The sequence below is a fragment of the Lepisma saccharinum genome, chromosome 25, assembly GCF_977018435.1.
Source record: "Lepisma saccharinum chromosome 25, izLepSacc3.1, whole genome shotgun sequence".
NCBI lineage: Eukaryota > Metazoa > Arthropoda > Insecta > Zygentoma > Lepismatidae > Lepisma > Lepisma saccharinum.
In genome coordinates this window covers 50,005,737-50,020,728 of record NC_139253.1, presented here as the reverse complement: position 1 = coordinate 50,020,728, position 14,992 = coordinate 50,005,737, and the positions used below count along the sequence as shown (strand labels likewise).

The 14,992-nt window shown below is 36.0% G+C and overlaps 1 protein-coding gene across 2 annotated transcripts in view; it reads left to right on the top strand.

Annotated features, from left to right (window-relative positions):
• The first annotated feature begins 212 nt into the window (after nucleotides 1–212).
• The window catches only part of Nab2 (Nuclear polyadenosine RNA-binding 2), a 67,321-nt gene continuing 52,541 nt past the window's right edge, over nucleotides 213–14,992 (top strand). For both annotated transcript variants that reach the window (XM_083111447.1, XM_083111446.1), the window contains exons 1-3: nucleotides 213–382; nucleotides 12,376–12,418; nucleotides 13,050–13,214. In XM_083111447.1, the coding sequence (XP_082967573.1) occupies nucleotides 344–382; nucleotides 12,376–12,418; nucleotides 13,050–13,214 (247 nt within the window). In that variant the 5' untranslated portion in view covers nucleotides 213–343. The remainder of the gene's footprint in view (nucleotides 383–12,375; nucleotides 12,419–13,049; nucleotides 13,215–14,992) is intronic.

The following is a 14,992-nucleotide window of genomic DNA, read 5'->3' as shown; positions in this document are numbered from 1 at the left end:
GTGTCCGTAGCTTGATAAATATGAATATTTATGTTTTAGATTAGATTGAACCTAACTTCCAGTGTGAGCATCAATGCACATAAAAAACATAATGTTATCTAAATGAAAAATGACTGAAATGAAAATATTCTGATTTGTGAGTGCTAAATTACCGGTCGCTATACGGTGTGGGACTAATCGTAAAACCATGTTTCCTTAGCCCATAACCTGACCGAATAAGAGTAGACGAGTAGTAAACATGGTTTCAGGATAATTCTGCGTGTTTGTGAAATTCAATCAAAGATTATGTAGTAACATTTTACTATCTAGATCTTCAAGCTGTAGCAACCGAAAAGGAAGAACAATGGATGGTATAGGCGTTGAAGTCAGCAAAAAAATTAGAGTGAGTGTAATAAATTGTAAAATTATTTGTATTTTGAAGACAGGCCAGGGTACAACCTCTCGTCATATTACAGCTGTGATTTATTCAGTTCGTGATATCGCTGCTAATGAAAATAAATTGAACGGGATTTGTATAGGGAGGGAATCTTGATTGTATTGTTTTTAAACACCAGTCATTTCCAACCTCCATGGCAGAGTGGTGAAGTAAAATGAACCAAATTAATATATCAATAAAGACAGTCTTAATGACTGTTCAAACCTATTGTAGTAATTTCGCACTGATTATTATTTTTAGAAAACCCTTAACTTGACAATCTACCAATCACAGAAAAAATCATGGCCCGAGTTCCTTTTGTTATTGCGATTTCATCATGCTACGAATGCAATTTTAACATTTTTTGATTTAGATTTAATTCTGTTAACACATACTGCGGAGTTTTAGCGATTACTTAATATTTTGTTCAATATATGCTTTCGTAGTTACGTTAGGCACGTCAGGTTTGCAGGGTTCCCACACATCTGGAAAACCTGCAAATCTCAGGGAATTTGAAAAAAATAAAAATTCTCATGGAAATCTTGGGGAAAATCATCTAATTGCTCAAAGAGTCCCAATGAAGTACATCTGAAAGACTAGAATATGGTCCTGGCTTTTGATAATAATTACAATAGTAACAATTACAGGAACGACGGTACTACTTTACTATACCTGAGACACCTGGGAATCATTTCTTTCGCACTTTTTTACATTGCTAACGTACTATTCTGCATTCCGGAACACTTATTTAGGTGAAATAATTTAATTTGTTAGGAAAGTAATGTATATTTCTTACATTTACGAGTACTTACTCTTCTTGGGTACTACTTTACTATACCTGAGACACCTGGGAATCATTTCTTTCGCATTTTGTTACATTGCTAACGTACTATTCTGCATTCCGGAACACTTATTTAGGTGAAATAATTGAATTTGTTAGGAAAGTAATGTATATTTCTTACATTTACGAGTACTTACTGTTCTTGTTTATTTCCACACACAATATGGCGATAGCTTACCGTTGATCGTTCCTTGAGCCAGAAAAATCATTGACGTTAGCCCAAAAATTCACGATAGCCCCACAAACCATCACGGGGACGAGGTATGCCTACTAGGTTAGGTTAGGCCTGTTAGGTTTGGTTCCATTAGCACTCCTTTCGTTCAATTTAGCATATACGGACAATACGAGAGCGTATTGTGTTCTCATGCAGGAAGCAAATGGCGGCAGCAGCAATAGCGCGTCGGAAATAGATTTTCGTACAAAACCACATGCATTCGCATTAAAATGAATCAAAATTACATTCCCGAACATCAACAACGCTACAGAAAATGATTTGCGTAAGTAGTTTCTCCTGTAAATTTGAAGAAATCTGTCTCAGGTATAGTAAAGTGTTACCCTGTTCTTGTTTATTTCCACACACAACATGGCGATAGCTTACCGTTGGTCGTTCCTTGAGCCAGAAAAACCATTGACGTTAGCCCAAAAATTCACGATAGCCCCAGAAACCATCACGGGGACGAGGTATGCCTACTAGGTTAGGTTAGGCCTGTTAGGTTTGGTTCCATTAGCACTCCTTTCGTTCAATTTAGCATATACGGACAATACGAGAGCATATTCTGCTCTCATGCAGGAAGCAAATGGCGGCAGCAGCAATAGCGCGTCGGAAATAGATTTTCGTACAAAACCACATGCAATCGCATTAAAATGAATCAAAATTACATTCCCGAACATCAACAACGCTACAGAAAATGATTTGCGTAAGTAGTTTCTCCTGTAAATTTGAAGAAAACTGTCTCAGGTATAGTAAAGTATTACCGGAACGACTTAAGATGACCGGACCCCTCTCCGATTTTCTTCATATTTGGCATACTCACTAATTGAGGCCTCCTAATCACGAATCTGTTGTCGGAAACGTCTAGAAATTGCAAAATAAGTGAAGATAAGGCGTTAGTTTTTGGAATGAAAACCGTCGATTTTCGCGAAATCTTTTGTTTCACAAGGAAATATATATATTCCTGATACTACCACGACATCAAATTTTAACTGTGTTTGCCTAACCGAAACTAACCTAACCACACGTCAATGGTTCGTGGGGCTAGCATCAAAGGTTCGCTATTATTTTGCAATTTCTAGATCCTGATACTACCACGACATCAAATTTTGGTAGCGCTTCGATCTAGTGAAAACGGATTTCTTCATTTTTACAGAAGAAACTACTTACGGAAATCAGTTTCTATAGCATTATCGAAGTTCGTCAATGTATTTTCTTTCATCGTGTAATCTTTTTTAGTGCAAATTCATGTTTTTTTCTAGAAAAATGAATTTTTAACTACTGGGTGTCCCACTTAAAAGTGGTACGCCGAACATTCATTCTGGCGTTCACAAATAAATGGGTGGAATCAGATTAATGTAGTTGCCTACACTGAAATATCGCATTACTTGAAGTCACACGTAATTGTTGAGTTGCGTTCGACAGTTTAAAAGTGATTGTTTGCGGAGATTGTTGTTCAAAAGTTTGTGGAGAAATGGTGCAGTTTGCAATTGAACACCGGATAGATTTTGTTGAATTTTACATGAAGACAGGGTCCATTAAAGAGACTAAAGAAATGTTTGTGGCGAAATACATCGGTATGAAGCCTCTCATAACCAATGCAATTCAAAAGATGTATAACAAATGGAGGACTACAGGATCCGTTAGTAATGTTTTGAAGAAGAAGCGTCCCACAGTGAAGACCCCGGTGGTAATGGACAGAATTCGCAGTAACATATTGAGAAGCTCCAAGAAATCGATACGAAGATTATCTCAACAAGTTGGTGTATCCCGCACAACATGCCATCATGTACTAAAAGAGCTCCATTTCCGACCATTTCGTGTGACCGTAGTGCATGAATTGAAAGAACCAGACAAAGCTAAACGAGTTACTTATTGCAACTGGATGTTATCTTCGATTGCTGATGGTTACTTGGATCCTATGCTCTTCTTCATGACAGATGAAGCTTGGTTTCATCTTTCTGGTTACATCAACTCACAGAATTGTAGATTTTGGTCACAGGATAACCCACACGTCGTGCATGAGGAACCTCTTCACCCAGAGAAGATAGGCGTTTGGTGTGCAGTGTCGGGAACAGGCATTATCGGACCAATTTTCTTTGAAGAGACTATCAACAGCGAAAGATATCTGCAGATATTTGAGTCGTTCTATGCACAGTTAACAGAAAATGAAAAAAGACACGGCGTCTTTCAACAAGATGGTGCCACTGCCCACACCTCCAACCAGAGTATGACCCGTATAAGTGAAGTGTTTCCCGAAAACAGGCTTGTCAGCAAAAACCTTTGTCCTCCGCGATCGCCGACTTAACATCTTGTGATTTTTATTTATGGGGAGCTCTGAAAGGAAAAGTGTATGCTAATAACCCTCATACGATAGACCAACTGAAAGAGAACATCACAAACGAGATAAATAACATCTCCCCTGAAGAATTACGACGTGTTTCTCAGAACATTGTACTGCGAGCGCAGAGATGCCTGGATGCTGGTGGATGGCACTTTCAGCATTTGTTATAAACTAGACAGTTTTACACAGTAAGTGTACCTAACCTAACATAAGATGTGAAAATGTAATTATGTGATGACACATGTCTTGAAACTCTGCAGTATTTACATATGAAAAAACAATTCAACTAGTATAAAAAGCAGTCAGTGAGTCGTAGCACTTTTAAGTTGGACACCCGATATATTTGCCTAACCTAACGGAACCTAACCTTACCGTGAATGGTTTTTGGGGCTATGCGTGAATGGTTTTTGGGGCTATGCATGAATGGTTTTTGGGACTATGCATGAATGGTGTTTGGGGCTATGCATGAATGGTGTTTGGGGCTATGCATGAATGGTGCTTGGGGCTATGCCTGAATGGTTTGTGGGGCTATCCGTGAATGATTTTTGAGGCTATCCGCTATTATTTTTGTGAGAAAAGCATAATTCCACCCTAAAGAATGTTCCGTAATGCAGAATACGTAAGTAGGAATGTTAAAAAAGACGAAATAAATTAGTTATAGGTGTTTTCATGAGATCAAAGTAGTACCCAAATTTTAACTATGCAGCCATTCTTTTATAACATACACCTCATAGCGAAAATTGAAAACTGTTTAAAATATCATATAAACTGCATAGCTAAGCAGCAAATAATCTAGAATAACTATTTCAAGCATTTATTTCTTATTTAATTTTATTTTTCATCACATTTCCTTACATTGAAGTTGGAACACTGAGATGTGATCAGTTGTTAGAGTGCGCGTCAAATCTCCTGCATATGGCCTTGAACTGCTGAACAGCACCAGCGAATCACAGACGTGCGGCGTTGCCTAGTTCAGAACCTGTTTCACCTCGCCACTAAATCGTGTACCTGGCGCTCGGATATAAATATATTATTTCAAGTGTCAGTAGTTCAACAGATGGAAAGATAATGATTTTGCGAGTATGTACGAAAAACAAGCGTGATTGTAGCTTATACCGTTCCCTCTGTAGAAGCAATGTTATTATAAACGTATTTGCATTGTATCGTTTTTGTTCTCCCTTCGTTCCTGTCGCATTCCGAAACTTTCCGATTAGCGAAGGGAACAGAGCAGGTTCGTTCCCAGTGATGGTAGAAGGAGAAATTGACGAAGAGGATACCGTCACTGTTCGTTTTTCCCACGTCTTTAGAGAGAGTGTGTGTGTGTGTGTGTGTGTGTGTGTGTGTGTGTGTGTGTGTGTGTGTGCGCGTGCGTGCGTGCGTGCGTGCGTGCGTGCGCGTGCGCGCAGCATGTCGTTGAGTAAACCAAGTGGTAGTGATAGCGAGAGAAGAGAGAACAATGCAGTGTTGTACGAAGCCAGGCACGACAGGTGATTTTTTAGGTGTACAATTTTTTTTTAAAAAAAATGTTCGAGTGAAGAAGAGAGCAGTAAAATCGACTTTAAGAAGTGCCAGGCTCTAACAGCTCAAGCGTGTGGTGTGAATCAAGCTACCGTTTCTCGGATATGTTCGGGGACAAAACCATATGGATCTGGGCCTGCTCCAATGTTTCAATCACCTAGAAAGCACATGAACGTACCGGAAAGAACGACAAACTTAGATGACTTTGAAAAAGACGTAGTTCGTAGAACCGTCTTTGAAATTTACGATTGTGGCGAATTTTCTACTGCCAAAAAGATAACGTACTCTTCACGGGACAAAATATCTTACAAAGGCTGTACAACTTCCACCTTGAGAATATTGAAACAATTATGCAGTCCCTCTGGCATAATCAGGTATGTTCTTTTCTCCCATTAAGTTTATTATATGTTATATTATCTAATGTTCCGTGCTCTCCGTGACAAGGCGTTTCGCTCAACCACGCTGTCTCTTTTCCGTGTGAGATTTCGACATGGCACCGCTGCAGTGCGCTGCTATTGGCTATCGCCATATGCAGGAGATTTGACGCGCACTATAGTTAAAATCAGCTGCTTTGTAAACAGCTGAACATAATCAAATCATCCAGTGAGCTGTTCTTCTCAGTTATATGAAGAAATATTGATGTCTGGAGTATTGTTTACACTCAAGAGTTATTGATTTATGTAAGTATTAAGCTGTTTATTTGGGTAACAGTTTCATGCATCGGAGACACATTTCTTCAATTTTACACAAGAAACTACTTACGGAAATGAGTTTCTCCAAGGTTTATAACCTCCGTCGATATATATTCTTCCTAAAACTTCATCCTACAATGCAGCAGAACAATAAATAATCACTTTTCATGTAATAATATTGCGCATTTTGTGAAAATCGACAACATTATGCCGTTGTTTCCAAGATGTACCTGCAGATGGCTCTAGTGTCGGAAGTCACGCGATCTCGCTAGTGGAATCAGGGTTTCCAAACGCGCGATTTTTTCGAGAAACGCGAGTTTTTTTTTTCTTCGAGAAACGCGCGTTTTTTTGTCGAGAAAGGAAAATGGTTTTTCGATGAATTTAGGGGTGAAATGGGTGCTAATGGAACCTAACCTAACAGGCCTAACCTAACCTCGTGTGAATGGTTCGTGGGGCTACCCGTGGATGGTTTTTGGGGCTAACATCAATGGTTTGTGGGGCTACCCGTGGATGGTTTTTGGGGCTAACGTCAATGGTTTGTGGGGCTACCCGTGGATGGTTTTTGGGGCTAACGTCAATGGTTTGTGGGACTACCCATGCATGGTTTTTGGGGCTAACGTCAATGGTTTGTGGGGCTACCCGTGGATGGTTTTTGGGGCTTTTTTACAACTTTCATGCACAATAGAGTTGGAAACATTGATATTCGAAAACAAAAGAAGCGTTACAATTCGCAAAGCAAGCGATATCGCACCGTGACGTGCTTTCCGTAGCATTAAGGAAAATGGTTTATTTTAGCAGAAAAAGTGTTTGTTTTCGTGCAAAAAGCATATTGGCACCTTCCACTATGTTCCGCAATACATAATTGGTAAGTACAAACCACGAGAAAGATAAAATATCGGATTTAAATGTGTCTCCGATGCATGAAACTGTTAATGTTTGTTTGTTTATTAAGAAGGGGAAGAACAAATGTCACGTCCGTTACAAAAAACATGAATAAGTTTATATCACACCAACCCTAATAATGTGATGTAAGTGACTCTTGGTAGAAGTGGGGTTATGTGCATTGTTTATTGATTTCTAGTGTTTTCTGTTTTGTATAAAATAGCATTACCTGTGAAAATCCTGTAACGGACGTGACAAACTTTAGTGTAACGGACGTGACAAAAAAAAGACTATATTTCTTGCTTGTTTTTCATATTTATTTTCCTCTTATTTAATTACTTTTAGAGCAGGATCCATATTTCTGGCCTGATTTTCATATTTCTGTAACAGTACAACTAAATTTTCTTTATTTATGTAATTCAAAATTTATTTGTTGTTGGGATATGAGATTTAATTCAGTTTTCAGACAATACAAGATAGGACTAAAATGTCTCATAAAATAGGTACACCTACCTAACCTAAAAAATATTTCTATAAATTAAAATGCAATTATATGCTCAAAACTATAAGTTGTTTAATAAATGCATGGATACAAGAACTAATAAGGCTGAATTAACAACACTCAGATATAAACACCATGTGCAACTAATAGCAGAGCTTCAGATTCCATTATGCTACAAAGAAATAAAACTTTCCACATACTTCAAAATGGTATTAAAATGTTAATGAAAAGCAATAGTACCCATTTTTAACATGTTTTGATAATAAAACAACCTTTTATTATGTTTAAAATCTATTTGAAACAAAACCAGCTGGAGCTGACCAACTTCAACCTGTTTATTCACAATTCCAACAGAAACTTATTAGCAAAGGCATGACAATAATATAAATGTTCAACATTGCAACAAATGTTTATGTTAAATGTTATTTTTAGGTTATTTGGCTCTAAATGTATTGTTTTGTTTCAGATTATGGCTCCCACTCCCAACAAGACAAGAATGGCTAAATGTATAGAAGAGAGAAAAAAGAATCAAGAGCAATGGAAGGCTTATTTGGAGAATGATAAATTGAGGAAGAGGAAAGTAAGAGAGAAGGAAAAAAATGAATTGACCAAAGATAAAAAACTGTTAGCTGAAAAAAGGCAGAAAGATAAAGAACGACAGCGGTTGTACAGAGCAAGAAAGACGGTGATTCAAAATGGTGGTCAGAGTGAGCTTGGTTCATACAAAAGTCCAAGAACAAATGGCAAAGCAGTAAAGAGAATAAAAAATGCATTACCTAACAGTCCTACTAAGAAGGTTGAAATAACTGTTATCAATTCAATGCACAATTTCCAGGCATATGACAACAAAAACATCCTCATTGGTAAAACTAGTGGTGACCTGATGACAAAAGTGTATATTTTGAAGCCTGATGAGTGAAAAAAGTAGCAAAAAACTGCCAAACTGTTGAAGATGCAGTGATGTATACAGTGACGAATCTGACAGTGAAGAAAGCTTTGGAAATAATGACTTGGACAATGAAATGGAGTATGACAATGAAACTAATCTGAGTATTTTACAATACAGTGATTCTTTTTCTCATGATAAAATCTTTCCAGGAGTTTATGTGCTGGTCAAACTCACTAGTCACAAAAAAAATGAATGTCGCTATGTGGCTGTTTGCCAAAGCAATGTGAAAGATGGTGATGTTAATGTAACTTTCTTAAAAACATATGACAATCAAGGCAAAGTTTTCAAAATCAGTGATGAAGGTGACAAAATTCTCCTTTTCAAGGATATAATCAAAATACTGCCTGAACCACAAATAAAGAAAGTTGGAGACAGAATTATGTACCAATTTTCAAGCAGAATTAAGATTTTAGAAAAGTGATAATTTACGACCTGTGCTGAGAAAAACATAAATAGTCTATAGACCTAGTGTCCACAAAGGTGTAATGCCTTTTTTGTTACTCAACCTGCTTATTAAATCAGAATTAGTCCATAACTAGCAGAATGTAGCCTAATCTCTTTCCCAGACCTGTTTCTTTTATGTTAATTCACTAGAATTGTAGTATTAAACTTTTGCAACTATGTATAACTATATTATTATTATGTACAAGGTTGTATTACATAATATTAGTGTTTTTTTTTTTCAAATAAAAACTGTCATTATAAATGATGCACTTTTTTGTCACGTCCGTTACAAATCCTTTGTCACGTCCGTTACAAAGTTAAACATTTTTCAATAAGACATCAAAACTTTTAACAGGTCATACTTTATAGTCTCAAAAGAGCATATATTAACATTACTATAACAAATATTTACCAGTTAATTTGTCTGTCCAATTAACAGAAACTATGGAAAACCCAACCCTATGTTCATTACAGGGTGTTTTACACGTCACGTCCGTTACACCTCTTTCATATCAGATAAAATCAAATACAGTTAAGTATTTGGCATGACAATTTTTGTGACTGTACATTTCAGTGAGTACAACATTTCTCAATAATTAAAATGGATACAAATCTTAATTAGTGTATTTTTTAATACTTTTACGTTGTGTACGTGTCACGTCCGTTACAAAAGAATGGCTGTATGTTTGCCTAACCTAACCGAAACTAACCTAACCACACGTCAATGTTTCGTGGGGCTAGCGTGAATGGTTCGCAATTATTTTGCAATTTCTAGACGTTTCTGACAAATTTTAACTTCAGATTCTTCATTAGCAGGCCACAATTAGTAAGTGTGCTAAATATGAAGAAAATCGGAGAGGGGTCCGCTCATCTTAAGTCATACCCAATTACAACTTCAGTATTTGCTTTATACAAGCTTCTTTAAATATATAGGTTTTAGATGTAGGCTATGCTAATTTTGCATTGCAGATTCGTTACTATTGTGTCTATTTGTAAACTTCTGTTTCTCAAAGGTTTAATTCAGAATTAATTATGGTACACAAGCATAATTTACATGGTCCAGTTTCTATTATGTCTGTTAACACATACTTTAGAGTTTTAGTGATTACTTACTGCATCTTGTCTTCACAATGATTTTCCCCTTCCATATATGATTTTTTGTTCCTGAGCAGCCATTCATTCACCCTCTTCTTGGATACAGGCTGCTGCTGCCATTTACTTTGCGTGCGTGGGATGCAAAAAGTATTGTGTCACTAAAGGCCTTCAGTGTTAGGTTAGGTCTCTTGACATTAATAAAAGATCCCTAAATGCTAGGTGGGTCAGGTTTAGTGCTCCTAGCATTATAATAATATCCCTAAGTGCTTCTAACACCTGATCACGTAATATATCTTGTCCCAAGCAAAAAAAAAACCTTCAAGTGTTCCATGAAATCCATTAAAACTGTGTGTCTTGGACAACAGGACACCAAGAGCGGCTGCTCGATGCAAAATGCATATGCTTGAATAAGCTACTTTTGAAATCATAATTTCTCCATTATATACCACTTACTTGTTAGTGGAACTTTTAACTGTGCTATTTAGCTTGTCCAACCTTGAAACTTACTCCTACAACTGTTTCCAGTATTCTATGGTAAAATACTTCCAAATACTCCTTTAAACTTGCAAAATATCATTAAACATTCGGAACCATTACCAATATTTATTCTATGTTTGAAATGATATCTTGTGTGCTGTACTACAGTTTGAAAAGGTGTTGAACTCTTAACAATATCTGCAACCTTAGTCCTTAATTATATTCACACGCATATGCCATTTTATTCTTGAATTAGTTTTGCTATTAGTACCAGAGTTGATTTTTTTTTCTTTTTTCAGATAACCAAAAATTTATTGGTTCTTTCACTTTCTCAATTAGTTGTGTGACAAAGTGATACAATGGGTTTTCTCTTTAACCCTAGAACACTACCCCTACTGGGAGAAATGTGTTCACTTTACCCTTTGTAAATTTTACGATTATATTTTAATTTTATGTATCTACAAAACAGTTCGTAATTTTGTTAGTTTCTTATTTACTTTTGTATTTTTGTTTGCAGTTGTTCTTACTTAACTGTCTTGGAAGTGCAAAATTTAGGGTCCAAAATATCTTAGGCTACCATAAATTGGGAAGTGAAAATACGGACAACCAAAATTTTTAAAACCTATATAGTCTATATAGAATTAAATATAAAATAATCAAAGTACAATACCTGTTTAACATGGCTCTTGTTGTCTATTGTTTAGCAGAAGCTCTTGGAAGATCCTGGGGTTGGTTCTACATCCTCATTGTTTTCTGAACATGTCGAGGTAGGCCAACTTGTATTATCAACGTTCCAGTCACCGTACTTGTTTGAACACATAACTTGTTTCAAAAATGCACTATTCTCCTTCGTAAAGTCATGAAATTCTGAGCACGTCAGTTCACAATTCACTTTAATCTGCAATATTGCTCTAATATTGTCCATACACTTTTCATCACAGAAAACACTCACTCTGCTGGGGCTGAAGTTCCAGGGAGACAACAAGCTAATTCTATAATTTTCTCAAAATTGTCACATTTACTTTGACTTACATGCAACCATTTAAAAATCTCTACCCACAGATGTACGCCTTTTATATCAGTGATTGAATGCTCGATGCTATGTAATGTCATATTAACAGTAACAACTTCATCAAACAGTTTATCGATGTCAATCACACCTGAACTTTTATTGTTGTTTGGGATGACATCATTTATAAATTCTGCCGGTTTCTGAATATCCTGCCAGGATACTTCCATCATTTTGTGTTAAAGAAAACCAATTGAATTGATCTGCCCCTTCAAAGCTATTTTCCCACATTTCTAAGTAGGAAATACACCTATGATAGAAAGAAATAACATTGTTTTCAACAACCTCTAATGTTAATAGTCCTTCATTAATTAGTGAAGTGAATTTCTGTTTTGCAATTTGTGGAATAAAAATGTTACTTTTCCTAGCAAGAAGCTTTTGTTTTAAATCATTATACTTAAAGTGAAACCTGTGTTGCAGTGACATCATTTTGTTTTAATTTATTATTCTTATGTGTTTCACAATATCGCGACAACCACCATACACTATTGAAAATTCACATTTACATAATAAACACTTCACTTGATCTTCGTTTTTCCCACTAATGTTTGCTTGTTTTATAAAGGAAAATTCTTTTTCCAAATCACTGTTAAAACGGCAACACCTCTTTGCCATATTTGATATACAAAGTTTTCACACACAATATAAAACTACAGTTTTAAATGTTGCAGAAAAGCAGAACTACTGATTACTGGATTACGGCACACATCCACACAACAAGTAGCCACTGTACTGACTGAAGTAAGACAAAGGCAAAGGGAGTAACTGTCAGGTTGTGTAGCGTGAACAACAATGGAAACTGTGACGAGTTAAACCACTTCAACAAGATATTTATGGTGTTTGTGTTGTATATTTTGATATCTTTGCTGTATTTTGTCTCTGGATCTCTTGTGTATTTCATTGTTTCTGATATATTTCATTTTGTACCTTTTTCAGTCTGCTATCAAGGCAAAGTTGATGGAACTAGGAGCATATGTTGGTGAGTCATAAAATAATGTCTTATGTACAGTGATACACAAGTTTCTCTTTTCATCATTTGTCCAGTTTATTAATTAATTATCTATTTCACATACGTAGTAAACTTATACTGTCCTTGACTTATCACCTGAAAAAGCCACAAGATATGGCGAAAGTTTGAATAACCAAAAGAAAAGTAAGTAAATGCCTAAACTAGACTAGTTATTTAGAGAATGATTCCATGTGTTGTAAGTTATGCATTATCCATTTCACTTTTACCTAAACACTGCCATATAAATACAGCCCAAAAATGACAGAAGCATTGGATTAATAATAACAATAAATGGCCAGAATCTTGTTAAGAATATTTGAATGTCCCTTCTAAATGCTTAACATTTGGGTATGGAAATGTAAAATTTTCTCCTTTTTCAGTTCAAAAATGAGTATCCAAAAAAATGATATTTACAATGAAATTGTGCCCTTAGTGACATTCACATTATCTTTTTCTTTGTAGTAATTACACCCACAAATGTTGTATGATGAATTTTCTGGAATCAGTGTAGATAGGAATGGGTATACATTTGTAATTTTTTAAAGTCCTGTGTTTTTCTTTTTTAATAAAAAACTGGAAGAATTTCATACTTTCCCCTTAGATGAAGAGTTACCAGATTATATTATGGTCATGGTAGCCAACAAGAAGAGCAAACCCCAGATGGACGAGGATCTGATGTTATTTCTGGGGTCAAACACTGAGAAGTTTACCTCTTGGTTGCATCAGGTGTTGCAGAAACTGCAGGAAGTCACAGTAGGGAGCATAGGTATGTTTATTCAGTGTCTCATGAAGGATCATTTGCCCACAGAATATGAAGTCCTCTGACTTTTCATATTGTTTGTGTGGAAGTCACCTTGCATGTAAAATTCCTGCTTCTAATGAAAACAGCAAGTAACTGTTAATTTGCAAAAAAAAATGCAGAAAAAAATGTAGTTTGAATTATAAGTGAGGTAGTGATGTAGGAGTGTAAGAATATCAAATGCATAGTAACTTCGTTTTTGATGATTCAGTTTCTTTTCAAAGAGAGTAGGTTGGAAACATTTTTAAAAAAATCTTAGTATTCTGTATGCTGTGGACAGTAAATACCAATATCCACTTTGGCAACTTCAGTGTATTCTATAGTTGCTTAATCTGACGGACTGACTTGGGGCACAATTTAATCTATTAAATGAGTGCAAAGAAAATGCAGAATAGTGGAATATTGCATCCATACTCTTTATGTCTTATTGACATAATACAGATAACTTTTTCTAGTACGTGATCTAAATGCATTGAAAGTCATTCAGAACCTAGGATAACCAGCCATCTCAGATAGCCAGGGATTGTTTCACAATGAGTCATAAAGCCTTCATTTGCTTGAAAATGATTTTCTACAACTTAGAATGCCTATCTTTATATGTCATATGTTAGTGTGTAGAATTCTTCTTATGTAGGTCTAGTTCAAGTTCAATGCTTAATAAACAAGTGAGTTATCTATAAATCTATGTTTGTGAAATACATTTTTTAAAACTGCATCTGCGGTGAAACATAATGTACAGCATAACTTAAGTTACTAGGTAATTTGTAAAAATAAGTGCAGCTTATTATGTAAAAAAGGTAAAGTAAAAAAGGTAAAGTGCTCCCCTGTGCATAGCACCACGCCATGAAGGCGTATAGGGGGTGTGGGGGTAACGCCCCACACTTTCTTGATCCCGGTCGTGAGTGGGGGTGATGTGATCAGCATCACGCCCCTGACCGCCTTTACCCCCCAGGGTTTCCCCCAGGTACCCATGTTATTCGACGCTGGGTGGACGCCGGAGCCGCTTCCATCGTTAGAAAAGTTCCCGGATTTGAACCGGCCGGGGATCGAACCCGGGACCTTGAGCATGGTAGTCAGACGCGTTACCGACTGAGCCTCAAGTTCGCCATTAGTCCTTCTTATCAAGTTACATTTTTATTTAACAATATATCATATAATGGCTAGTATATATGTTCTCTTGTGTTTATCACATATTATGTTTCACTTTATCACATATTATGTATTATTAGTATGCATTCGGTTGTGTGGGCATGGTTCCATTTATTTTACCGTTAATAACTATATATTTCACCTCATAAATATTATATTATTGATTTTAGCCAAATTTATAAACTTTCCAATATGGCCATCTTCATCATCATTTATTATGAAACTCTATTTATACCGATATTTCAATATGTGTACATAATAAGTTTAGGTAATATCTGTCAATGTCTCACAAATAGTTTCATTTGTCTTTAAAAGCTGTAATGAATGGCATAAGTTTTATTTCAATAAGTATAAGGAAGCCAAAGCTATTCATTTTTAAGTTAATTTTTTAAGTTTCTGGTAGATGCCATTCTTTCCCTCCATTGTTTCAGAAGACATTATTTAATTGGTTAAAAGATGTGTGGAGTGGGAAGATGACGCGTTGCAGTTTGCATTGTTGCCAACGGCCAAGTAATGTCTCTGTGCCATATTAATTTACATTAAAATATGTTCAGTGGTCAATTCTAGTAATAATTTTGCCTACTCTTGAGTATAAA